General features: G+C 49.6%; 6 protein-coding genes across 6 annotated transcripts; 5 read left to right on the top strand and 1 right to left on the bottom strand.

The window, feature by feature from the left end:
* The first annotated feature begins 549 nt into the window (after positions 1-549).
* On the top strand, positions 550-2,056 carry FVEG_01917 (hypothetical protein). Its single transcript, XM_018888937.1, has 2 exons — positions 550-1,065; positions 1,129-2,056. Exons 1-2 carry the CDS (start codon positions 793-795, stop codon positions 1,981-1,983), a joined length of 1,128 nt encoding a protein of 375 aa, XP_018744983.1. The 5' UTR covers positions 550-792; the 3' UTR covers positions 1,984-2,056.
* Positions 2,057-2,539: 483 nt separating this feature from the next.
* On the top strand, positions 2,540-6,228 carry FVEG_01918 (hypothetical protein). Its single transcript, XM_018888938.1, has 2 exons — positions 2,540-4,998; positions 5,055-6,228. Exons 1-2 carry the CDS (start codon positions 2,932-2,934, stop codon positions 5,376-5,378), a joined length of 2,391 nt encoding a protein of 796 aa, XP_018744984.1. The 5' UTR covers positions 2,540-2,931; the 3' UTR covers positions 5,379-6,228.
* On the bottom strand, positions 5,357-8,977 carry FVEG_01919 (hypothetical protein). Its single transcript, XM_018888939.1, has 3 exons — positions 8,846-8,977; positions 8,478-8,792; positions 5,357-8,426 (listed from the first exon to the last, which is right to left on the bottom strand). The coding sequence occupies exons 1-3, from the start codon at positions 8,876-8,878 to the stop codon at positions 5,568-5,570; spliced, it is 3,207 nt and encodes a 1,068-aa protein (XP_018744985.1). The 5' UTR covers positions 8,879-8,977; the 3' UTR covers positions 5,357-5,567.
* A 2,696-nt stretch (positions 8,978-11,673) lies between these two features.
* On the top strand, positions 11,674-14,843 carry FVEG_01920 (hypothetical protein; the record flags this gene model as incomplete). The annotated part of the gene is made up of 4 exons (XM_018888940.1): positions 11,674-11,761; positions 12,189-12,516; positions 13,102-13,733; positions 13,783-14,843. 4 exons carry the CDS (start codon positions 11,674-11,676, stop codon positions 14,346-14,348), a joined length of 1,614 nt encoding a protein of 537 aa, XP_018744986.1. The 3' UTR covers positions 14,349-14,843.
* A 185-nt stretch (positions 14,844-15,028) lies between these two features.
* On the top strand, positions 15,029-17,939 carry FVEG_01921 (bleomycin hydrolase). Its single transcript, XM_018888941.1, has 2 exons — positions 15,029-15,451; positions 15,503-17,939. The coding sequence occupies exons 1-2, from the start codon at positions 15,156-15,158 to the stop codon at positions 16,803-16,805; spliced, it is 1,599 nt and encodes a 532-aa protein (XP_018744987.1). The 5' UTR covers positions 15,029-15,155; the 3' UTR covers positions 16,806-17,939.
* Positions 17,940-18,014: 75 nt separating this feature from the next.
* FVEG_01922 (GMP synthase) lies at positions 18,015-21,325 on the top strand. The gene is made up of 19 exons (XM_018888942.1): positions 18,015-18,201; positions 18,261-18,299; positions 18,352-18,533; positions 18,586-18,614; positions 18,668-18,796; positions 18,861-18,974; positions 19,026-19,189; positions 19,245-19,282; positions 19,339-19,397; positions 19,459-19,614; positions 19,668-19,698; positions 19,761-19,831; positions 19,883-19,936; positions 20,085-20,128; positions 20,183-20,220; positions 20,292-20,484; positions 20,538-20,574; positions 20,636-20,827; positions 20,885-21,325. Exons 1-19 carry the CDS (start codon positions 18,157-18,159, stop codon positions 20,902-20,904), a joined length of 1,635 nt encoding a protein of 544 aa, XP_018744988.1. The 5' UTR covers positions 18,015-18,156; the 3' UTR covers positions 20,905-21,325.
* The last annotated feature ends 1,146 nt before the right edge of the window (positions 21,326-22,471 follow it).

Genomic DNA, 22,471 nt, shown 5'->3' with positions numbered 1-22,471 from the left:
TAATAAATCAGGGCGCGGCATAGATCGTGCTAGTTAAGAGGTCGGGTGGCAGATTGCCGCCATACCGATTAGAAATACGTATAATGCGAGCGAGAGACTGTTCCAGCCAGGCGCCCCCTTAGTACGGAACTCTATCATTTGGCTCTGTACTACCAGCGAACCACGCTGGCGATAAAAGTTCTAGCCATCACAAACAAGCAGTAGGCACTTGAGTACCTGAATTCGGAGAAATCAGAACAAAGAACATGACTTGGTAATTTTCGAGGGGGTTTCCAAGTGCATTGTTAGATAGGTAGCCATGGAGCCATTAACAACCTTGGTACCGAGGTAGGTAATAAAAGCAAGCAAACCAACGGATCCCAACCAACGACAGCGCACTTACTATACTAGGCTCGGGGGCAACAGACGTAGTTCGACAAATGAACGAAACCGCTCATAAATGATACGTCAGAACGAATTTCTATTCGGGGTCGGGGTGCAAGACTGCTCCGTAACAAATGGCCCGCGGGATAACATCGCGATAAGATGGTCTTCCGGTGGTTTATAAGATGGAAATAATACCTATTCAATACTCCCTAATACATGCCTAGATATCCAATTGCATTGCGTGCCAGGGCCGCCGGGGGTAGGCTTGGTAAAGTGCTAAATTGTGTCCACTTTGGAGGCTTCAAACAATACCTACCACCCTTAGCTACCTAACTCAATTCTATGCTAACAGTATAGCGTCATCCATATCGAACCGAGGCACTTGTTGTGAGTGATCTATCGGTATCCTGCCATTCCTAACTCAAGATGCCCCTATCCAAGTTCGTTCATTGTGTTGGAAGCCCATCTTTCAATCCAGATGAACTCATTGAAGATGTCGACCGTCAGAGAGAGGCTGTGGACCACCTGTTGAAGAATGATCTCTTCAACGCCAGTCGAGTGCTTTTCCAACTCCCTGATCCGGATCCCTATACATACCATGCCGTGGCAAGTGTAAAACTTGCCCAAGTCCAGTCAGTAGTCAACCTTGGAGGTGTCAATGGTTTACACGCGTGGTATCGCAATGAGGATGGCTCACCTGTAAGAACTTCCCTATGGGTAATGTCCAAGGACTAAGAATTTGTGAAACTGACATCCATGTAGAGAGGACCACCTCCCCAAGCTGATATCGAAGCATACACCTCTATCTTCAGACCATCAACAGCTACTGCTGCATTTCTCAAGAATCTAGGAACAAATGCTAAGAAAGATTCCATAAGGCGTGAAGTCGCAGCCAACCTTGAGAGCAAGCGATATCTGCACCCTGGGCTTGTAACGAAACTCACAATCCCCAAGAGCAAAAAACCGCCCAGCGCAAATCCCTATCTCGACTTCTGGATGTGGTCATGTCACTCTCTTGAATGGTGCGGCCCTTGCCCGGCATCAGAACGTGTGCCGATGTCCCACCATGTTCTTCCAATTTTCATGCATCACTTTGGCTGCGCAACGCCAACCCACGAGAGCCTGGCTATCCTGAAAATTCTGTCTGACGGGCGCCCAATCGTCGACATCGGTTCTGGCAATGGTTATTGGTCCTATATGCTCCGACGCTACGGCCTCACAGTGCATGCGGTGGATAACATGCAGAGCGAATGGAGAGTCAACTGGGTAAACGACACTGCCATATCGGACGGCGTGAAGTGGTTACGCAAGAACTCCAACGGTGAAGGCATGGTACTCCTGCTTGTGTATCCTGTTGTTGGTGGAGGTGTTGGTGGCGGCAGTGAGGGAGGATTTACGCGGAACCTGGTTTCTGCCTTTGGCGGCGACACTATCGCAGTTGTGGGCACGCAGAATAGGAACGGTTACACAGGATTCAAGGGAGTTACCATGGATGAGTTCATGGCGAAGGAGCATGAGGACTGGACTATGGTAGTAAAGATAGCATTGCCGTCCTTTCCTGGGAAGGACGAAGCACTATATGTCTTCCAGCGGGGCGAACGAGTGCCGCAAGAATAGATTCAGATGATTTCAGATGATTGAGGGCCATGATAGGAAGTTCCATTTCTCAAGACAAATGTTTCTACTCAACAGGAGTTTCGGCCCACGATTCAGACTTATTGACCAAACCCGGGCACCGGGATGTGGGCTACCATCAAACACAAATCATCTCATCATACCTAATAAGTAGGTACCTCTGCAGAGAGGAACACAACGCCCTAGGTCATCCCATTCAAATCTCTTACCCTGCCTCGCAATGGTCAACTGAATAGGTAATCAATAAAACGTCCTCCAATCCAGTCAAGTCACATCATGTTTCTTCCTCATTCTCACCCGCATCTGCCCCCGCAAGGATGGGACAATACTTTGTTCTCAGCCTCTCTAACAGCCACCACCAAACCCCAGCAAGCGGCACGGTGAACGCTTTTAGCGCTCGGGGTCCCCCGATCTCCCTCCGTTGAGCCCCTCAACGGCTGTTTAACTGGTCTGCCCTGTGGGCATCTCTTTCGCTTCCCTGTGCGACCCATGTCCTTCTGGCCCTATGACGGCCTCTTCGTCCACTAATAAGAGAACATTCCAAGAGCTCCAGGTCCAAGCACAGCACCGTAGCTGCGTATGTATGTATGTTGCTGCAGGTCAGGTCTCATTCAGCCCCTCCATTCTCTCGGTCCGCCCGCCATTGACGCACAAGGCGGCGTGTGACCATTTAATAAATGTTGAGTTTACTGCTCAATTGGGCATCTTCTCTCGAACTTGTCCATTTCTTCAAGAGAAGTGCTTCTCCCCATCCTCGAAGTCTTGCTACTCGATTTGCCTCGCTGCTGAAGACCTACCTCAGTTGGCGCCCCTCTTGACCTGAGACTGAGGCCCCTGCCTCCATATCAAACCAAAGATCCCCGCTTCTATTTCAACAGCTGAGCTCCTTGCGTCCCCAGAACAAAAACATAACACAACGAAACTGAGACCATGTCTCTCAAGCCTGATGACCGGTCCCGCAAGGATCGATCTCGATCTCGATCTCGTGACCGCCGTTCAAGGAGTGATGTCGCACCTGAGCGCCCTTCCTACAGCGATAATCGCGAACCAAGTTACATCTATCCAGAGGATGATCTCAATGATCGCTATAGTCGCCCAGGCGCACCGCAAGCAAGCGGCGCTCTACCGTACCCCGAAGAGGGAGGAATCTATCCTGTGATTCCTGGGAACTCATCTCAGTACAGCTACGACCCTCAGCCGCCCACTTACCGAACCGCTTCTCCGCCAAGAGACTCGCCATATCGTTCCTCACACGAAAGGGTCGACAGCAGCCTGCCGGGAGCCTTCCCAGATGACCGCCGCCGCGAGAAAGATAGAGACCCATACGTCCAGAATGCAGAACCTCGTGCTAAGGAAGACGAGGACAAATTTAGCTTCCTGCCCCAGAAGTACATGCGCAAGCTCACTGGATCTTCAGGCAACGACAAGGAGAGGGACAAGGATGACGATGGCTTGGCCTACGGAAAGCCTCCCGTGCCTGTGCGACCTAAGGACTCTTCGGACTTGGCTTACGGAAAGGCCACGGGAGCTCCGTCAACTGCTAGCCAGGTTATGACTACATATAACCCTCCCCCAGGTGCGGAAGACCCGTACTATGCGCCACAACCACCCTACGGATATTCTCATCGAGAAACTGCAAGCCCTTCCGTTGACCAGTATGGCTCACGCAAGACAAGGGAAGATGCACGATACGACGACACCTACGGCTCGAGTGCCAATGTCATGACCGTTGAGCCTCGAAGCCGCGACGATGAGAAACACCGTGACCGACGCAGGGACAGGTCTTCCGGTCCCCGGGGTAGCTCAGACCGCTTGACTGTCGATTCAAGCAGTCGAAAGCGCGAGAAGTCACGCGATAGATCGCGATCCCGCCGAAGAGATAAGTCGCCTTCACGAGATACTCTGGGAGTAGACAAACACCACGGGCATAGATCACGATCAAGGGACGGTCACAGATCGCGGTCTAGGGAAAAGCACCGAAGCCGAAAAGACAAGTCCCCTCAGCCTCCCAGTGAGAGAATGTCAGGTCTCAGCATCAACACTGGGCTGACTGTGGGAGGCTTGGCCGCCGGCGGACTCGCTGGTGCATCCCTAGCCAATGCGCCTCCGTCACCCATGCTCGAGTCATACTATGGTACTTATCAGGACTGTTCGCCCATGCCGTCTCCTCTACTGCTCGCCTCAAAGCACCCAAATGACGACAATAGAGCTCTTGAGGCGCTTTCTCCGTTGGGTTCTGATAATGAGGGCGATAGCAGACGCCGTAGCCGACGTGCCCGCTTCCATGACTCGGAAGATATCACCACTCAACTTGCACAGGCCCTCAAGGGAAGCCGCCGTCCCGACACCGAGCCGCTCATTGAAATCCTACCAAGTTTGACGCATGATCAAGTGATGAAGCTTCGTGCGGACTACAAGGCACTTGTCAAGACGGGTTCTGAGCGCAAAGGTGTGAACATCGCCAAGCATATTCGTGCTCGTCTCAAAGATGAAGATCCGCTATTGATGAAGGCCTGCTACTCCGTTGCTCTCGGCATGTGGGAGAGCGAGGCATACTGGGCCAATTTCTGGTACCAGGGTGACAAGACTCGCAGGGAGCTTCTCATTGAGTCTCTTATGGGACGCACCAACGGTGAAATACGTTACATCAAGGATGCATTCACAGACAAGAAATATGACAACAGCCTCGTCAAGTGTATGAAGGAAGAACTCAAGGAAGACAAGTTCAAAAAAGCTGTTCTCCTTGTTCTAGAAGAGCGGCGCATGGAGGAATACGATCATTATGGTCGACTTGTCCCAATTGACTATGCTCTCGTTGACCAGGACGTCGCTGACTTGCGTCGCTCTGTGAGGTCTGAAAAGGGTGGCGAGACGGCGATGATCAACATCATTATACTTCGAAGCGACTCTCACCTACGCGCCATTCTGCAGGAATATGAGCGACAGCATCGCTCCAACTTTGCTCGCGACGCTCTCAAGAAGAGCGGAAATCTTGTGGTAAGCCCTAGCCTTTCCCTCCTCGAAGTTAATGAATTAATACTGACATTACTCAGGGTGAACTCCTAGCCCACATTCTCAATGGTGTCATCAATCGTCCTGTTCGTGATGCCCTCCTCATCCATCACGCCACATCAGCGTCCCGTAAAGATGGCCTACGCCGCGAGCTACTCATCTCGCGTCTTGTTCGATACCACTGGGATCCACACCACATGCGCGCTGTGAAGCAAGCCTTCCGGGAGCGCTACGGCAAGGCCATGAGAGACGCCGTTCGCGATGCAACGAGCGGTGAATGGGGCGAATTCTGTGGTGAATTGTGCATTGCACGTATGCCAGACGACGTCAGAAAATTTGACAAAGTCAGCTATAGCGTAAGATGAGCACATTATGATTTATGATTGCATGAATAATATAAGGAATTGGGTGAGGAATGGAAGAGCTTCCCATCTTTTGCAGCACTTGGATATCATGGCGATACGTTACTGGGTTTTCTAGAATAGCACTCTATATGTACTTCAGCCTCAACTCATTTCTTCAGCTCAATGCTATTATCAAAGTTTGTTCGCTTCTTATGATCTCTTTGACCCTTTGCCTCCTCTTCCACCCTTCCCTTTTCCGCCCGAACCCTTCTTGCTACCACCTCCGCCTCCAGCGGCATTTCCGCCAGTACCACCCGCCATCATAACCCTCACTTTCCCGACCGGTACGACGTTGAATGTCTCTTCAGGCTTGAGCGCCTTGATAAGCTCAACTTCACGGGGCCACATCCTTTCAGTATCGCGAGCGGTTTCGTCAACAACACCCTTCTTAGTAGAAGCTGCCTTCCAACGATCGAGAACCTCTTTAACAGCTTTGCCCTTCTTAGTCGCACCGGGTTGCAACTTTGCTTTGTACTTGTAGCGTCCGAGAGCGTTCCAAGGGGCACAAACAGGAATGATCTCAAGGATCTCATCTCCAGGAAGAGGCGTACCAATAATGGAGTCAAGCAAAGTCATCTGGCTGGCTTCGTCCTCATCAAGAATGTCAACACCTTCCTCCATCATAACACGTCGAATCTCCTCGTGTTCGGCCGTCTCTTTCTGCTCTCGCTGGTGCTGCGCGCGGCGTCGCTCTTTAGCAGCAGCGAGTTCGAGCTCACGGTCCGCCTTAGCTTTTGCCTCGGCTTCAGCCTTCTTTTGTCCAACTGTTGCTCCAATCAAAGCTTCTGCGGCAGCTCGATCTTCCTCATCTTGATGCTTATACTTTGAAGCGATCTTCTTTGCCTTGCCCCTCTGGCCTCGCTTGGGGGGTGCTTTCTTCGAAGAGCTGGGGTTGTTATTCTTCGGCCTTGTGTCAACTGGCTTGTCAGCTGACTCGTCATTTTCGCCCTCTTCTGCTTCTATTCCCACTGTTTCATTTTCATCTAGTTCCGCCACTTCTTGGCTATGAACCCCGTCGGCTGTGTCATCCGCGATCTTGAGATCAGACAAGCCTTCTTCGGCCTGTTCAACCTCGTCGTTGCGGTCTTCATCCTTGCCGAAGGCCTGAAGAGGGTTGTCACGCGACTCTTCGTCTTGCTGTTCATCTTCGGATTCATTGTCGGATGGTTCGGCTGATTTTTCTCCTTCAGGTTCGCTCAGATCGTCTGCCCTGTCTGCTGGTTGCGACGTCGCTGCTGGCGAAGCTTCATCGCCACCGGTAGAGTTGGCATCGTGCAGGCGATGCTTAACATGTTTGGCTTTGCTCTCCTCGCTGATCTTGAATGCAACGCCTAGACCGAGTAAAAGTTGAGCTGGAGGCAGAAAATTCTTCTTTCCCCGGACCATGAAACTTCCTGCTGGTAGAAATTCGCCTGTCGGTGCAGATTTGGAAACTTGATCAGCGTTTACCCACCATGCAGACATGCCCGCTTTCGAGTCCCAAGCATTTGACGAGCATACAGCCAGTGATCCGGCCTGAGACAGGGTCGCTGGGGGAATGGGCGCATCGGGAGTTTTTGGGTTATTCTTGATAATAACGCTCGATGCCCCATGTAAATCTGCGTGACAGTATACATCGCCTTTCCGGAGATACTTCTTGTAAATCATCTCATTTTGCTGGGCATCTTTGCCTCCGATCACAAGATATCCATCGGATGAGATAAACCAAATGAATTTCTCAAACCACATTGGTTTGCGGATCGGTTGAAGCAGCGCCTTTTCTTGTTTCAGCCCTTTTTTGAGATCCTCAGTAATTTTTTGCTCTGCATTCTTCAGGGCTCTCGAGGCCTGTTGCTGGGTCTTTTCCTCCTTTACGGCCGCCGTCTTCCGCTGGTCAAAATACTCTCGAGCATTGCTCCAAGGGCTGAGTCCAAGGTTGATTTCCACACTTAGGGCTTTGTTGGCCGGTTTTGCCTTTGCTGTCGATGTACCTTCATCATCACCAAGGGCGCTGTCGTCGTCCGTTTCGTAGGGGTCGTCTTCCTCTGGCTCAAATTCTTCCTCGGCCAGCTCAAGCGTAATGAGATTCTCGGCAAGGTTCAGAGGTAGTTTGATAATCTCGGCAACAGGGTTATGCCGTTTTTTCTCGCGTTCCACCAATTTGCCGACGTCTACCCAGTCCATTCCTTGGCCGAGTAATCCATTGACAGCATCCATAGCTTCTTGAACTCGTTCGGCGTTCGCTTCAATGGCGGCGGCTTTACGAAAGTTGAGGGCTTGGGCTTCTTGAAGCCCTTCGATCCGTTTGCTCTGTTCATTTCGCGCGGCCTCCAACTTCCGCTTCGCGGCCGCTTCCCGCTCGCTAAGTCGGGACTCCAGTCTCTGGCCCTCTAAAGATGAGAAAAATTCGTCAACTGTCTCATTATATCCTGTAAATTCAAGGACCTCAATGGCGGGATCCTTTTTGAGTTTGTAGGGAACAAACGGATGAAAATCTTCATATAGAAGATTGTCGCGCTGCGTCTTGGATTCGTCACTAGCCTCTGCTCCCTCAGTCCTTTCCCGACGTTTCGCGAATATGTAGCCAGTGCATGCTTCTGAGCTGGTGAGCTCTTCCACACTTTGCCTGGCCTCTTGAAGTGACTTAACTAAATCAGTCAGCAGCGTTTCATTAGCCAGTATTTCATCAGGCTTGATAGTGGTGTCGAAATTATTTGTGTGTAGGCAGTGGTCCACAAGCACTGGAGGTAATTCTGTAATTGATACAGCCAAACTCTTTCTCAGGTCACCACCAGGCTTGCCCTTCTGCTTCTTTGCAGATGCAGTAGCGGCAGCAGCTTTTCCCACGGCAGTCTTTAGGGCATCTTGTACCCTTTCTTTTGTCAAAGGAGGTATTCCGCCAAAGTTCTGCCTGTTCTCCAGGGAATATTGTAGGCCGACTCGCTGAGGTTCTTGACCTTCACCTTCTGAAACAGTTCTTGCGAGGGCAAGGATCTTCAAGTCGGCATCCGTGAGAATAATGTTACCACTCTAAAACATAAAGGTCAGTGGCTTTTCTGGATCGTATGGCAAATGACGTACAGCAAAAAACTCCAAGAATAATCTGTATTGGCCATCACTAAACTCGAATTCGAGTACTCGATCGGTGCCCACTTGTCTAACTGACGTCAACCGTCTAGTCTTGAGAAACTTTCTTAAACGTGCAACAAAAGCGGAAGGGGCCGCAGCAGTTGTACGCGCGAATTTCGTCAAGTGGCAGCGGAAGCCCGTGTCGATGACAAGTTGCTTCTTGTTGTCTGGTTTCGCAAACTTGAGCAGGAGAATCTTGGACGAGAGATCGTATATGTTGGAGAGTCGAAGAGTCACCAGTCGTTCCTGGAGCTCATGCGCAATGATCTTTGTTCAATAATTAGGATACATTTCGAGTAGTAGCTTGGTAGAAGACCTACTTTAACATCCAAAGAAGAGAACCTTTGCTTCATTTTCAACTGCTTCGCTCAAAACAGCGTTATACAATCATGAAAATCTCAAGCTGTACTAGCGACATCATCAATCGCGGGCAACTTGGTTGTCGTGGGGTAGTTGGAGGGGCACGAATGCTGACATCATCTAGGTAACACGTGACTTTGTTTCATCATATCAATCCATTGTATGAATCACCAACGGACTCAACGAAGATCTTGCCATTGAAGCTGGGTCTTATAAACAGGAACGAATCTGTCAGGCCAACACACTATGCTCCTTGTTCTGAGTGGCTTCCATTTCTTGGGAGATTCAAACACCTCGGACTAGAGTTGAGCCTGATAACGTTAGTCCTTCTGCAAGAGTTGCTACTACTAGGCTCATGAGGACGTGAGAGAAGCTTCAGTGATTCATATGAGCCACAAAAATCGGTTGATGCTCGTTCGTATGAAAATCTCATCAATCCACAGAATAGACGCACTGGACTGTCTTGCTAATAAGACATATCATGTTATCCAGACGTCAAGGTAACACACTATGTATACTTCGTAAACATTGCAACAACAGTTGGGGAATTCCTGATTCTTAGAGATACTATTGGAACCCTGGAAAGTCTATAGAATATGCGGAGGACAGAATCTGAAAATGCGCATCAGACTTGCATTAGCATATTCATCGGGGTCCTGATAACACGCGTAACGCATCTTGTAATGCCCACCCAAAATGTCATGTAATGTATTTACGACGACTTACCCCAGATTTGTCTCAGAAAACGGCATCGGCATCGGCACAACACGAGCCACCTCCACGAACTCAGCCGCGGATTTTGACAGAAGGATACACGTGAGAATCCAGTGGAAGCCGTTGGGCCGAGGAACACTGTTCAGTTTGTTGACTCTGTCCTTCATACGGAGTAAAGTTCAAATTAATCGATCCATCCAATGCAACATCAAAGCCGCTCGCGAATCGCGTTTCGCACGGGTACAAATCTCGAACCGCGGCTGGGAGACTGGGACCTGAAGGCTGACGCCAGAGACTAGTGGTGGCCTGAGATTATCAGACCCAGGTCGCAAATTAACAACTCAAATAAGGATCCATAGTCAGCAAATTGCAACTGCTTTCCAGTTGTCACAGCAACCGAAAGCCGAGACCACACCAAGGCTTGGCGTATTTCAATGGCAGAGACTAGTTTGTTGATCTATTGATTGTGAGAATCTAACCATATTCACATGAAATAATAGACTGTGCTTCGTCGGCGGAAAACACTTGCGTGCGCCGTAATGGAAGAACAGTAATCAATTGGATGGATTCATACGTCAATGGTTACTGTACGAAGTACAGTTACAATGCATTGAATGCAGTAATAGCAATGCTTCCTGCAGCCAACGAACGGCGTGATGAGCCGGCAGGATTTCAAACACGGGCTAAGGAGCTCTAGGAGCCTCTGAAACTGACGAAAGCAAGGCCACTTTGGCACCCAACGTCGGTTTCTTGAGGCCAAACCATTACCGAGGCAAAGTCAGGAACACATTGACTTTGCGGTACCAAAGGCAATTCGCATCATGACTGTTTGGGGTTTGGGGAACGATCGTTGAATAGAATTTTGCACTAATTAATGCATTGGCACAAAATGATGCTTCAAGGTCCAATGGTTGGCTTCCACGATAGCAATGGCAGGCTCATTACGACTGATTTCATGCCTGATCAGCCGCTTCCGCTGCAGCTGAATAAAGCTGGTGTGCGCCGGTTTGAACCATTCGAAAGTTACTTAAATTGGGGAGGTTGGGATTTCACATGGCAGCCAATGGAAGAAAGGTTACAACTTGCATGAGCCCCTCAAACAGTGGTTGCGCCGTTGGCCAACTGGGTACGGATACTGATCTATCACTGAGATGTGAGGACCTGATTCCGTTTCCGCGCTTGTCACCCTTTCACGGTTCACCGGCCAATCTTGATCGAATACAGGCCATCCGTGGTGCAGTTCGGCACTTTCAGAATGGGCAGTCTTATCATCTTTCGAGTTCCGTCAATCAGACAGAAAGACGTTTGGTAAAATGATAAATCGAGTGGTTGGGGATACTGTGTGGTAGCGCTCAAAGTACCTGGATGCTGGTCCCCGCCCCCTGATTAAACATGGTACTTATGTGGCGTTCAAGAGGAACTGTAACTGGGCAGTCCTTTGTTTTGTTGTTTTGCTAACAACGACGGCTCTTCCAATGGCCAGGAACGGAGCACTGGTACGGTTAGGCAGACGGACAGAGCTTTAGATGAATGTGAAGGCAGGGGAAGATCTTCAACCCCAGGCTTTTGAAATGACGGGCTGCCGCTCATCACAGTCACTCAGGCTCGATGGATGCGGAGCGGTGACGGATGCAATGTCCCATCTCTCGTATATGGGGTTGTGTTCCACTTTCTATTATTACTGTTGGTGATAAGTTGGCAGTTGGGAGCCATCAGAGCATGGGCCCTTCGGATACGTCCAAGGACGAGAGAAGATCGGAGCTGGAAGAGGAATTGCGTGGAACAGGATGGGCGGATAGCTGTGCAGCCTGTGCTGACGACGCGGACAGCTAGGTAGCTGGCCTCTTGGTGACTGGCTGAAGCTAAGGTCAGGCTAGGCCAGATAAGGCAAAGAGCTTCGAGAGCTTCGATGGCTGGCTGAATGTCTCTGGCTGAGACGCAGGAGGAAGGGATAAAAGTGGCACTCCGAGGCCAAGACGGGGCTGCAATAATCAGAGTGGGTGAGGAGCACTACCACATACGGGGTTTGGGCTTTGGGCTTAAACTCGATTTGGTAAGAGGTAAATAGAACGACATGCTAACCCCCTGGCAAGTAAACAAGACGAGTGGTAAACAAGCAATCGGCGACAACAACTCAGAGACGATCGACACGCCCCATGGGGGTGAGAAAGAGAGAAGTAAAACGGTGGGGAGGGCAAAGTGCGTGAGAAAGGGCTGGGTCGCTGGGACAGAACAGGACTGAACGGATCAACAGGACACAGCGCTGCCGAGGGAGCAACACAACGCTCAGTTTGGCTCAAGTCGTCCAATCCTGCCCCCGTCTTCAAAAGCCCAGTTTCGTTCTGCGTCCTGTTCGGTCCCTCTTCTCCTCCTACTCCCTCCAATTATCGCCATCCACATCAACATCGTCAAAACAAAACCTCATCCAGACAAGAAAGAAAAGAACGACTGAAGGCCCTCGCTCGCCATCTACCGATTCTTTTCCATTCTCTTCGACTTTTGTTTCTAGGAACAAGAGCCAGAGAACTTCTTGTCTTCCTTTCGAATTTCGGAAGGTTGTATGAGAAGCTTCTCTCGCGCCATCAAAAGTCGCAAATCTGGACTTTGAGGCTCGCGTCCCCGTTCCCTTTAGCATATTCCCATCGACATATCGGGAATCCGAATCCCATACCCAGACCGTTACCGAAACAAAAACCCACGAAGAGGTTGAGATCAAACCCCAACAGCCCCAAGCCGGACGGGAAGGTCAATACTCTTCTGTCTCTGTCACCGCCGAACAGGTTCCTCCTCGCGGAGAGCAACGCTTTAGCGAAGAAGAGGTCCGTATTACGCGTGAAGAAGAACGTTACCGCCGTCCCGGTGTCCAAAAATTCGAGCACGAAGAAGAGCACTTTACTATCCGTGAAGACTCGCGACGGTATGTCCGATTTTACAACTTTCTTGGCCCCTGGTTTCGTTTGATATTACACGTTTTCTACCTATTTGCCGACCGTATGAGACGAGTCCGCAATGGCCTGGGAAATCACAGCTCTCCAGGTCAGGGCAGGGCAGTTCTCTCACCCGAGTTGATCAGATGGAATATGTCAAGGCACATCATGTCTTCTGTCACTTGTGACGGTAGCAATCGTCGTTCCCCCTTGAGCATTTCCTCCGCAGTCCTATTTTCACTTTCGCTTTTCTCAACCCGGCTGGCCACAACCCACTCATCACAGGCGCTTCGGCCCCTTGAGTGCCCCCAGCCATCTCAATCCATCACATCACATCTCACAACACACACCGTCTCACATCACACCCCTACCCATGTACGCTACCGCGCCAACCACCTCAGCTTGGCTGGGTACCCAATTTGCTTTTGCTTCACACCCCTGACCCACTAGTGCGCTTGAGCCTTCTGGCCTGAGCAAGGCGGTGGAGTTACCTCAGGGGCCGCCCGCCTCCCGTTGCCATATGATACGCAAGCGAGATACTATAGACATCCATCAGCTAACCCAGACAAATCCAGACCTGAACCTCCCTCTCAATACCAACCCTCTCAGTACCAACCACCCTCCCAATACCAAACTTCTCACACTCACGTAGAGGTCGACACCCACCGTCATCCCTACTACTCCACCCCCATCGATCTCGCTGAACGTGAATACCGCCAGCGTTACCGCCCTGCCCAAGCCTTTTCCACTGAAGACCCTACTTCCCACTCTCACTCCCACTCCCACTCTCACCACCAAACTCAAGACAACTTCCAAGCCAACAACTACACCGTTGAAGGCCGACCGACTCCCCAATTCTATTCCTCCGAGAAGACTGAAATCAACAACTTCACCGTTGACGGACGCTCCTCGCGCCCTCAGTACAACCAGACCGAGAAGACCGAGTTTAACAACTTCACTGTTGACGGCCGTTCTTCCCGACCTCAATACACTTCTGAGAAGACTGAAATCAACAACTTCACTGTTGACGGCCGCTCTTCCCAGCCCCAGTACCGCGATACCAAGACAACTCAGGTCAACAACTTCACCGTTGACACACCTGTTGCTCGTCCATCTAACAAGAAGGACGTGAGATTCACTGAAGAAATCGTCGAAACTACAAAGGTCGACAACAACAAGTCCAAGATGGGTTACTACGACGACGACGGTTAGTCAATACCAGATCTTTCGCGCGAACAAGCCAGTTAACTTGTCAGCAGGTCAATACAACTCTTTCCGCGCCGGTGCTCACAAGCTCGGTGATCGCATCGCCCATGGAGGTCGTCGCGATATTGAGATTGACATTCACGAGGGTCCCCGTCCCTCTGCTGACTGCCTTCTCAACACCGTCAGCATCCCCTGCCACCACATCCGCCTGGGTGACTTCTTGATGCTTCAGGGCCGCCCCTGCCAGGTCATCCGCATCTCTACCTCCTCTGCCACCGGTCAGTACCGCTACCTTGGTGTCGATCTCTTCACCAAGCAGCTTCACGAGGAGTCCTCTTTCATCTCCAACCCTGCCCCCAGCGTTGTCGTTCAGTCCATGCTCGGCCCTGTCTTCAAGCAGTACCGTGTCCTCGACATGCAGGAGGGTTCGATCGTTGCCATGACCGAGACTGGTGACGTCAAGCAGGGTCTCCCTGTCATTGACCAGTCCAACCTCTACTCCCGCCTCAGCAGCGCTTTCGAGTCTGGCCGTGGTTCCGTCCGTGTCCTCGTCCTCAACGACGGTGCTCGTGAGCTCGCCGTTGACATGAAGGTCATCCACGGCTCTCGCCTGTAAGCGTGTTTACTGTTTTCTGAAGACGGGCAGCCGCTTGTAACGCGACTATTTCCCAACACCATAATGAGTTGATGAACAGCACTACTGGGTCTACCTCGCTTTTGAGGAGTAAGTCCAGGCTGTCCTGAGAGTCACCTGTACAATGTCAAGTTTCCTGGGGATCTGTTGTATGTATCAAGATGGTTCAAGTTTGTTTGTGTCGAGATTGGATAAATCATGTTGGCTAGCTGGAATATTGGAGTCTTTTGCGTAGATGGGAAAGTTCTGTACATGGACTGTAGTAATTGTCAATTGATTCCGCATCTACATAAAGCTAAGCGTCCGCGTCCCCGTGCCACTTTCTGTCTGACTTGCACTATTAAGGCTTAGGAGTTATACCTGAGCTCTCAGGGTTCTCCACTAACCACAAACGGAAATATGCTGCCTCTCCGCCGTATGATACGCGGCTCAGAGGAGCCGACACTTCCAAATCTATTGCTACCCTACATTTCAACTGCCGTCCTCTGGCTTCTTATTCAGTGACGTTTTGGCTTTATTCATTATGAGTCTGGGGATTGTCCCTTTTGATTATATGTAACAAGTATCTTTATTCAGGCCCTAGGTGTCAATCTGTTCATGATATCCATGATGGTCGTAGTGGTTAAAGCATCATGCGTGTCCAGAGCTCTTATCTATCATCAAGGTACTTCCCCGCGCGAGGCTAACGCCACAGGTACACAGCCTGATAATCAACCACGCAAGCTCATGCTTGATGAGACAGCGCGTGACGAAACTCTGTCACAAGTTCTCCTTAAACCTTGATAGCGCATGACTTTTCCTCCTCCTAAACATTTACTTCTCCCCAAACCATTTATTTATTACCCTTCACAATCTCGTGTATCCAAAGTGACCATGGGTGCTCAGCCATCAAAGCCAACACTCCACGAGAAGGCTGTCATGGAGCGTCTTCGTAGTCTCCAACTCCAGGAGGATGGCGAATACGTCGAAATTAGCAGCGACGCTGAGAAGCGTGTTGTCGGGCCTTTGACTCGCGAGGCTCAAGGTCTATCTGTCCATGTCCTCGAGTCCTGGCAGTCTGCTATCCTGAAAGATCCCAAGAACAAGTGAGATTTCCTGCTGTCGAGGCGCCACTATCAAGGCTAACATCCACTGAGACTCGCACTCACGGCACTGAGCTCAGCAAACCCGAGACAGGTGCTCACTTCACTACCGACCGAAATAGCAGACCAGCAGATCTATAATGTCAAGATCCCATTCGAGGGAGATCCGATCACGAATCAGCGCTCAAGCGGCCGCTGCTGGTTGTTTGCCTCCACAAACGTGTTCCGAGTTGCCATTATGAAGCGATATAATCTCGAAAGCTTTGAGCTCTCACAGCAGTATCTCTTCTTCTGGGATAAGCTTGAAAAGGCGAACTGGTTCCTGGAACAGATCATCGACACCGCAGGAGAGGATCTCGAAGGACGTCTCGTTCAAACCCTACTGGGCGACATCGTTTCTGATGGTGGTCAGTGGGACATGGTCTATAACCTTGTCGAGAAGTATGGCCTAGTACCACAGACCCTCTACCCTGATACATGGAATGCCCAGAGCTCCGGCATTCTTAATAGTGTCATCAAGACCAAGCTTCGTGAATTCGCACTCAAGCTACGGGGCCTGATTAACTCCAAGAGCGGTGTTACAGCTACCGCACTCTCGTCGGCGAAAGACAAAATGCTTCGTGAGATTTCTCTCATCATGACTCTTCTCCTTGGACCACCACCAAGCTCCGAGGAAAACTTCACTTGGCAGTACAACGACAAGAATGGCAAGTCACACCAGCTCAAGACTACACCTAAAGAGTTTGCCAAGAACATATACAGTTCCGATTTCCGCATCACTTCTAGCACCATCGAGAGCATGATCTCACTTGTGGATGATCCTCGGCACGAGCCGCTCTCTCTCCTCTCTGTTTCACGACTTGGTAACATCGTGGGTGGACGTGGCGTGAGTTACGTGAACGTTGATATCGACACACTCAAGGAGACGTGCATAAAGATGCTCAAGGCTGGTCTCCCTATCTTCTTTGGTAGCGACGTCGGTAAGTTCTCCGACTCCAAGTCGGGTATCATGGACCTCGATCTCATCGACTACGAACTTGGCTTCAACACTAGCTTGCTCGGCATGAGCAAAGCACAGCGATTGACAACACAAGAGAGTCAGATGACCCACGCTATGGTGTTGACTGCAGTTCATCTCGACGAGGAGACGGGCAAGCCTGTTCGCTGGAGAGTGCAGAACAGTTGGGGCACTGCGGCTGGTGACAAAGGATGGTTTGTCATGAGTGATGCTTGGCTCGACCAGTTTGTTTATCAGGCCGTTGTAGACCCTCGCTTCTGTAGCAAGGAGGTTCGCGATGTGCTCAAGAAGGAAGCGATTGTTCTCCCGCCATGGGATCCTATGGGCGCCCTGGCCTGAGTCAGCGTTCTTATTACGGATGCGAAGGTATTGCTGTGGGACGACATTGAGACTTCTTTTGTACCAGACTGATGCTTGCTGAGAGAATGAACATAGGGTAACTACCTCCAACACTATCGCAGCACAACCGTACACCGTGATACCTATCATGGAACCACTCGTGGGTCGGCTCCCAGGTCCTGAAGTGATGATTTATTCAAATAAAGACAAGTTATATTCCCTGATGAGATGGCCACCTGACGTGTCTGCCCGATGAAAGAAACTATCGTAGGCGACTCCTCTGGAACTCAGGTGGCTCGGTTTGGCTGTTCTATGAACTTCAACGGCTGCAACGTAGATATGCTGTGTGAGTAGCAGGGCCATTTCACCGTTGCACAATTAGATCGAGAAAACCCATCAGTCATCAGGGAGTCTCTGAGGTCCCTAGTTGAAAGGGCAAGTCGAGTTTTCGAGTTTTCAGAAGTGCAAACATTGATCAGCCAGATGAATGATCTTATAGTTCTCGATCACTCATACCCGAAAGTCCAATACCCTTAACATATCTTAAGAAGCTTTCGCTCCCGGTTTATTCGTTCTCTCAAAGAGTAGGACTCCAAGCAAACGCTCCGAGTACATAAATTTGATGCTGATGGGAGGTATATCATGATTTTGTTATGAAAGGCTTCCCAACCTAACAAATCTCTCAAGTATTGGGACTTTCTAGAAGCTGATGATCTCGACTGTAACAAATAACTGAATTAATGATTTCTTTTTGTCTTTTCGCAATGAGTTTGTGCGGCCCTGTGGTAAACTCATACACAAAACCAGTTCAAGCAAGAGTTGTCACTCCATGAGTAGAAATGTGACTGATTCTCTCACCTACCAAAATGGCGCCGCAACATGAGAGGGCAGTAGAGCATTGGAATTGATTGACTTGAGTTGGCTTGGCCATTTTGTATAAGGTAGACCTGCTTGAATGTTTTCTCGATCGTTGAGTAGAAGTAGCCATTCGATTATAAGACTACGACCTTAAGATATCGGGGTATGCGTCTAACGAAGCTGGAGTACTTGTAAAAGTGGCTATGACTTAGCAGCACTAGGTACTGGTTAAATGATTAACATGGTTAAGAGCATGTACTGACGGAAATTAACGGGATTTCGTAAAGATTGACCACCTTGATGCGATACCGGTACTGACATCGGTAGGGCTGGTGTGAGGATGAGTCAGCCAAATAGAATTTTTCTTTTTTTCTTTTTTAGTTATACATTGCTCGCTTCGCCTAGATGCTTGCAAGGTCCCTTGTCTCTCTGCCAGTATAACCAGACTTACAATTATTTCGCCTGAAGACTTGACCAGAAATCTCTTCCAAAAATGAGCGAAACACTTGACGCGGCGCCGCCGCATGCTACCTTTGATGTAAGGACTAGAAATTCTCAAATCTCGACGTAGTACTAGTACTGACCACTGCTATCAAGACCGTCCTCGTCTTGGATCTCGGATCCCAGACCAGTCATGTTTGTTCTCTACTCCTGCTATGTGTGCGTGATAAAGACTAATTAAACAAAGCTCATTTTGAGACGTCTGCGATCTATTGGAGTTTACTCCGAGATGCTGCCATGTACTCAGAAGCTCAAGGATCTTTCCTGGAAACCCGTTGGAATCATCCTTAGTGGGGGTCCCTCAAGCGTGTATTCTCCCGATGCACCAAACGTGGATCCGCTCGTGTTCGAGCTCGGTGTTCCTGTGTTGTATGTTGAACGCCAAAAGAATGATGAAAAGGCTGCTAATGTGTTTGTGAAGGGGAGTTTGCTATGGCTGTCAACTAATTGGTATTTTGCCCCCTGGATATATCTGAGTGACAGTTGACTAACGACTGTCCCAGCATGGCGAGTAAACCCAAACAATGTGGCACCTGGCGTGGCCCGTGAATACGGAGAGACTTCTATGGCCATCCGTAGAGTCGGTAACCATGCTGACCGTCTCTTCGAGGGATTGGGAGACTCTTTAAATGGTTCGTTCTGCAGATCTTGTCTTTCTGGCCTGGCTTAATGGTATCTAACGTTCTCTGACTACAGTTGTAATGAGCCACTTCGACAAGCTCGTTCATCTACCCGATGGTTTCAAGACCATCGCAACTACCAAGAACAGCGAGTTTGCTGGCATTGCCCATGATTCTCAGCCCGTCTTTGGTATGTGTGTCTTGTGAAGCTGTCGCCAAGCTTTACTAATAAGTATGGCAGGCATCCAATTCCACCCTGAAATCTCTCATACAGAGCGTGGAACTGACATAATCGCCAACTTCGCTCTCAAGATTTGTGGTGCCCGAGCGGACTGGAAGATGGACAACTTCTCAGAGCGAGAAATTGTTCGAATTCGACAGCTGGTTGGCGACAAGGCACAAGTTGTATGTGTTCCAATCTTACCCAACGCCCTATGTCAACTTACTAATTACTTCGCAGATTGGAGCTGTTTCCGGAGGTGTTGACAGTACTGTGGCGTATGATACTCAGGTCAAAAGATCTCTACCGAACACGTTTCACTGACGCCTAACAGGGCTAAATTATTGACGGAAGCAATTGGAGACCGCTTTAAGAGCATTCTAGTGGACACTGGTGAGATCTTGTTGCTTGACAATGTATTTGCGCCTCAGAGTAATGTTCTAATGTGTTTTAGGTCTGATGCGTCTGAATGAGTGCGAACAGGTCAAGGAGACCCTGGACAAGCACCTGGGAATTAACCTGACTGTGGTGGACGGATCTGATCTCTTCTTCAGCCGTCTTGCAGGAGTCACGGAGCCAGAAGCCAAGAGGAAGATTATCGGAGAGACTTGTGAGACTTACCCCTGGAAGCCGACTAGCCTACCATGCTGACCCCAGGCAAAGTTATCGATCTCTTTGAAATCGAGGCACTCCGGTAAGCATATACTTGTCCTCTTCTGAACTGTGGAAGACTAACTAAACCCTTTTTTTTTACAGTATCGAGAAGGAAGCAGAAAACACACCGTTTGCCGGAAAGGTTGAATGGTTCCTTCAGGGAACACTCTATGGTCGGTTCTTAACTTTACTTACCATGGATCGAAAATATTAACATGATATAGCGGACATTGTGGAAAGTTTGAGTTTCAAGGGAGCCGCCAGTTCCACCATCAAATGTAAGTCTCCCCGTTGTTCATTTCTCGTTATGTACTTGGGAGACCGAGAAGGAAAAAATGCCTGTGCTTTGAACACCGAGGCAACCCCCTCAATCCCAACTTCTTATGCACCTCGCGAATGCCGTTGCAGACACTAACTGATGCATAGCTCACCATAATGCGGGAGGACTTCCTGCTCGCATGCAAAACGGCGTAAGTTGCACCCGATTTTCCATAACTTAATGGGAAGATACTGATAAAAAACAGGAGGCACACCTCAAACTCCTTGAGCCGCTCCGAGAACTGTATGTGACCAGTCTTGAATATGAATCTAATGAGAGGGTCATTGCTGGTCACAGTTGCTAACAATACATAGTTTCAAGGACGAAGTGCGGGCTTTCGGACGCCAACTGCAGATTCACGAGGAGCTCATTGGAAGACACCCTTTCCCTGGTCCTGGTTTGGGCATCAGAATCATCGGCGAAGTCACCCGCGAGCGTGTCGAAATTGTGCGCAAGGCGGATCACATCTTCATCTCCATGATCCGTGAGGCTGGAATTTATGACGAGGTTCGACGCGACCACCTGTCGTCTGTGAGAAGTTTTACTAATCGATTTGCCAGGTCACCCAAGCCTACGCTGCACTTGACACAAACAGAGGTAACCCCTTTTCTTCCATTCTATGAAATTGTATCAATATCTGACTTGCATTCGTCAACAGCCGTCGGAGTGCAGGGTGATGCCAGAGCGTATGGCTACATCTGCGTTCTGCGAGCCGTGACCAGCTTGGATATGATGAGCGCCGAGCCCTACGAGTTCGAGTGGAGTCTTCTCAAGGCTATTAGCAGACGCATTGTGAACGAAGTCGACGGCATTGCGAGGGTGGTATACGACACCACGTCTAAGCCTCCAGGTAAGAGCCTCCTCTAGGCTTCTCCTTCGCATGCTTGTGATGTTAACAGACCGACAGGAACGATTGAATTGGAGTGATACTGCTCCCCGATCGAGTTCAAAGAAGATTTTACCAGGCTGCTCTTTCAACGCAGACCTGAGATGGCGTTTAGAAGGATGGAATAGATTTGCCGAATAAAGGGATATGTGTCTTGGCTGCGGATCTGCGAAATAGGAGGTTACGACTCGACTCGACGCCCTAGCGACTCTGCAATGGAAGTCAATCCAGGCTAAGCGACGGGACACATTTCCTCCGAGTCTTGATCAAGGATAGCACTTACCTTACGTAGTCTCATGATTTCAATGATTATGTTTTTCTTTTGGGAATACCGGCTCTGGTCTCTTCAGGCTACACAGTAACGACTTTTACTCAGTTCAAGCTATCAGCTTCGCGGCCGGTGGTGAGTTTACCGAGACGGTTCTTGCAAGCAAGGCCAGAGTATAAAATGCTACATCTGGGGAAATACATCCCGCAAGACCAGCGTCTAGCCCGATAGACACACAAGCCCCTTTTGTCCCTTGATCGAACGGTATTGATTGGGCACTTCGCACCATAATGTGAGAAGGATGCCAGTCTGAGCTGATTACAACGCGGCATGGATTTGTTTCAATCGTGAAGAATTATAGATATATACGTGTCTGTGAGTCGCCATAGAATAGCCAGGGGCTAGCACACCAAGATCGAGAAGCAGCTCAACCGCAGCCGTGAAGTAACTGTACTCACAAAACAAATGCGTGTATAGGTCCTCAGTGGTCATTGCCATTAATGCCCGCCACTAGCGGTAGGACAGTCGGCGGTGAAGTTTGTCTATGGATTGGCTCGTATGATCACTGGCTAGAAGGGTATACTTTGCCTTGCCAAGGCGGACTTCCGAGGGGATCAATACATGGAGTGATAGGATTTCCTGTGAAACAGGGTGGACAGGAGCAGCATTGTCAAGGAGCCAATGTTCCAGAATACGATGCTATCTCGTTTCATGCAGGGCTCTGTCACTTGTCACCTGGAGACCTGAAGATTCACATCATGGTGAGACAACAAAGGGCCACAGGACACAGTTTCCGGGCAGCACTCTTGATAAGTCTTCATAGTCTCAAGACCACAAGGGGTTTATGGCTTCCCGTTTGATCGACGGAAGGCGAATGATCTAGATATCCAAGCAACTTGAAAAGGTCGGTGAAAGGCACCGCCCCCAGTCTTCAATAACATCTGCGAGTTAACGTGGTCTCTGATACGTCGATGGGAATCCATCGAATAAGGTAATGCTGTGGCTTTGACAGCGGGCCGTTCCCTGACTCGATATGCTGGCATGACAACGAGTAATGTCTGAGTAGGCGCTTGGGACATGTCTTCGGGAAATGTCATTGTTTGGTGATTGGGTAGCCCAAGTGCAGACGTTGCATAAATTCCGATACAGACACAAGTGATTGGATGATAGGGTACATTCTGTTGTCATCGGTCAGTCATGGCATAAAGTTGGGAGACGATTCTGTTGGTGATGACTGTCACCCCCTATTATGATTACTGGAATTTTCAAAATCGATCCTTTCGGAAATCACAATAGGATAACTGCCAGTTTCCGTAAAATAATTATTTCCGACAAACGCG

The sequence above is a fragment of the Fusarium verticillioides genome, chromosome 6 (genome assembly GCF_000149555.1).
Source record: "Fusarium verticillioides 7600 chromosome 6, whole genome shotgun sequence".
NCBI lineage: Eukaryota > Fungi > Ascomycota > Sordariomycetes > Hypocreales > Nectriaceae > Fusarium > Fusarium verticillioides.
The sequence above is the reverse complement of the archived record's forward strand: the minus strand, read 5'-3'. Positions and strand labels throughout refer to the sequence as shown.

Excerpts from the sequence above, each read along its gene's own strand:
- FVEG_01917 (XM_018888937.1), top strand. The coding sequence starts at position 793 with ATGCCCCTATCCAAGTTCGTTCATTGTGTTGGAAGCCCATCTTTCAAT. Across the intron at positions 1,066-1,128 it reads GCAATGAGGATGGCTCACCT|AGAGGACCACCTCCCCAAGC; the intron begins GTAAGAACTTCC and ends ACATCCATGTAG.
- FVEG_01918 (XM_018888938.1), top strand. The coding sequence starts at position 2,932 with ATGTCTCTCAAGCCTGATGACCGGTCCCGCAAGGATCGATCTCGATCT. Across the intron at positions 4,999-5,054 it reads AGAAGAGCGGAAATCTTGTG|GGTGAACTCCTAGCCCACAT; the intron begins GTAAGCCCTAGC and ends GACATTACTCAG.
- FVEG_01919 (XM_018888939.1), bottom strand. The coding sequence starts at position 8,878 with ATGAAGCAAAGGTTCTCTTCTTTGGATGTTAAA. Across the intron at positions 8,793-8,845 it reads TCTCTTCTTTGGATGTTAAA|ATCATTGCGCATGAGCTCCA; the intron begins GTAGGTCTTCTA and ends TATTGAACAAAG. Across the intron at positions 8,427-8,477 it reads TATTCTTGGAGTTTTTTGCT|AGTGGTAACATTATTCTCAC; the intron begins GTACGTCATTTG and ends TTTATGTTTTAG.
- FVEG_01921 (XM_018888941.1), top strand. The coding sequence starts at position 15,156 with ATGACTTTTCCTCCTCCTAAACATTTACTTCTCCCCAAACCATTTATT. Across the intron at positions 15,452-15,502 it reads CTGAAAGATCCCAAGAACAA|ACTCGCACTCACGGCACTGA; the intron begins GTGAGATTTCCT and ends ACATCCACTGAG.
- FVEG_01922 (XM_018888942.1), top strand. The coding sequence starts at position 18,157 with ATGAGCGAAACACTTGACGCGGCGCCGCCGCATGCTACCTTTGAT. Across the intron at positions 20,485-20,537 it reads AGGCTGGAATTTATGACGAG|GTCACCCAAGCCTACGCTGC; the intron begins GTTCGACGCGAC and ends TCGATTTGCCAG. Across the intron at positions 20,828-20,884 it reads CACCACGTCTAAGCCTCCAG|GAACGATTGAATTGGAGTGA; the intron begins GTAAGAGCCTCC and ends ACAGACCGACAG.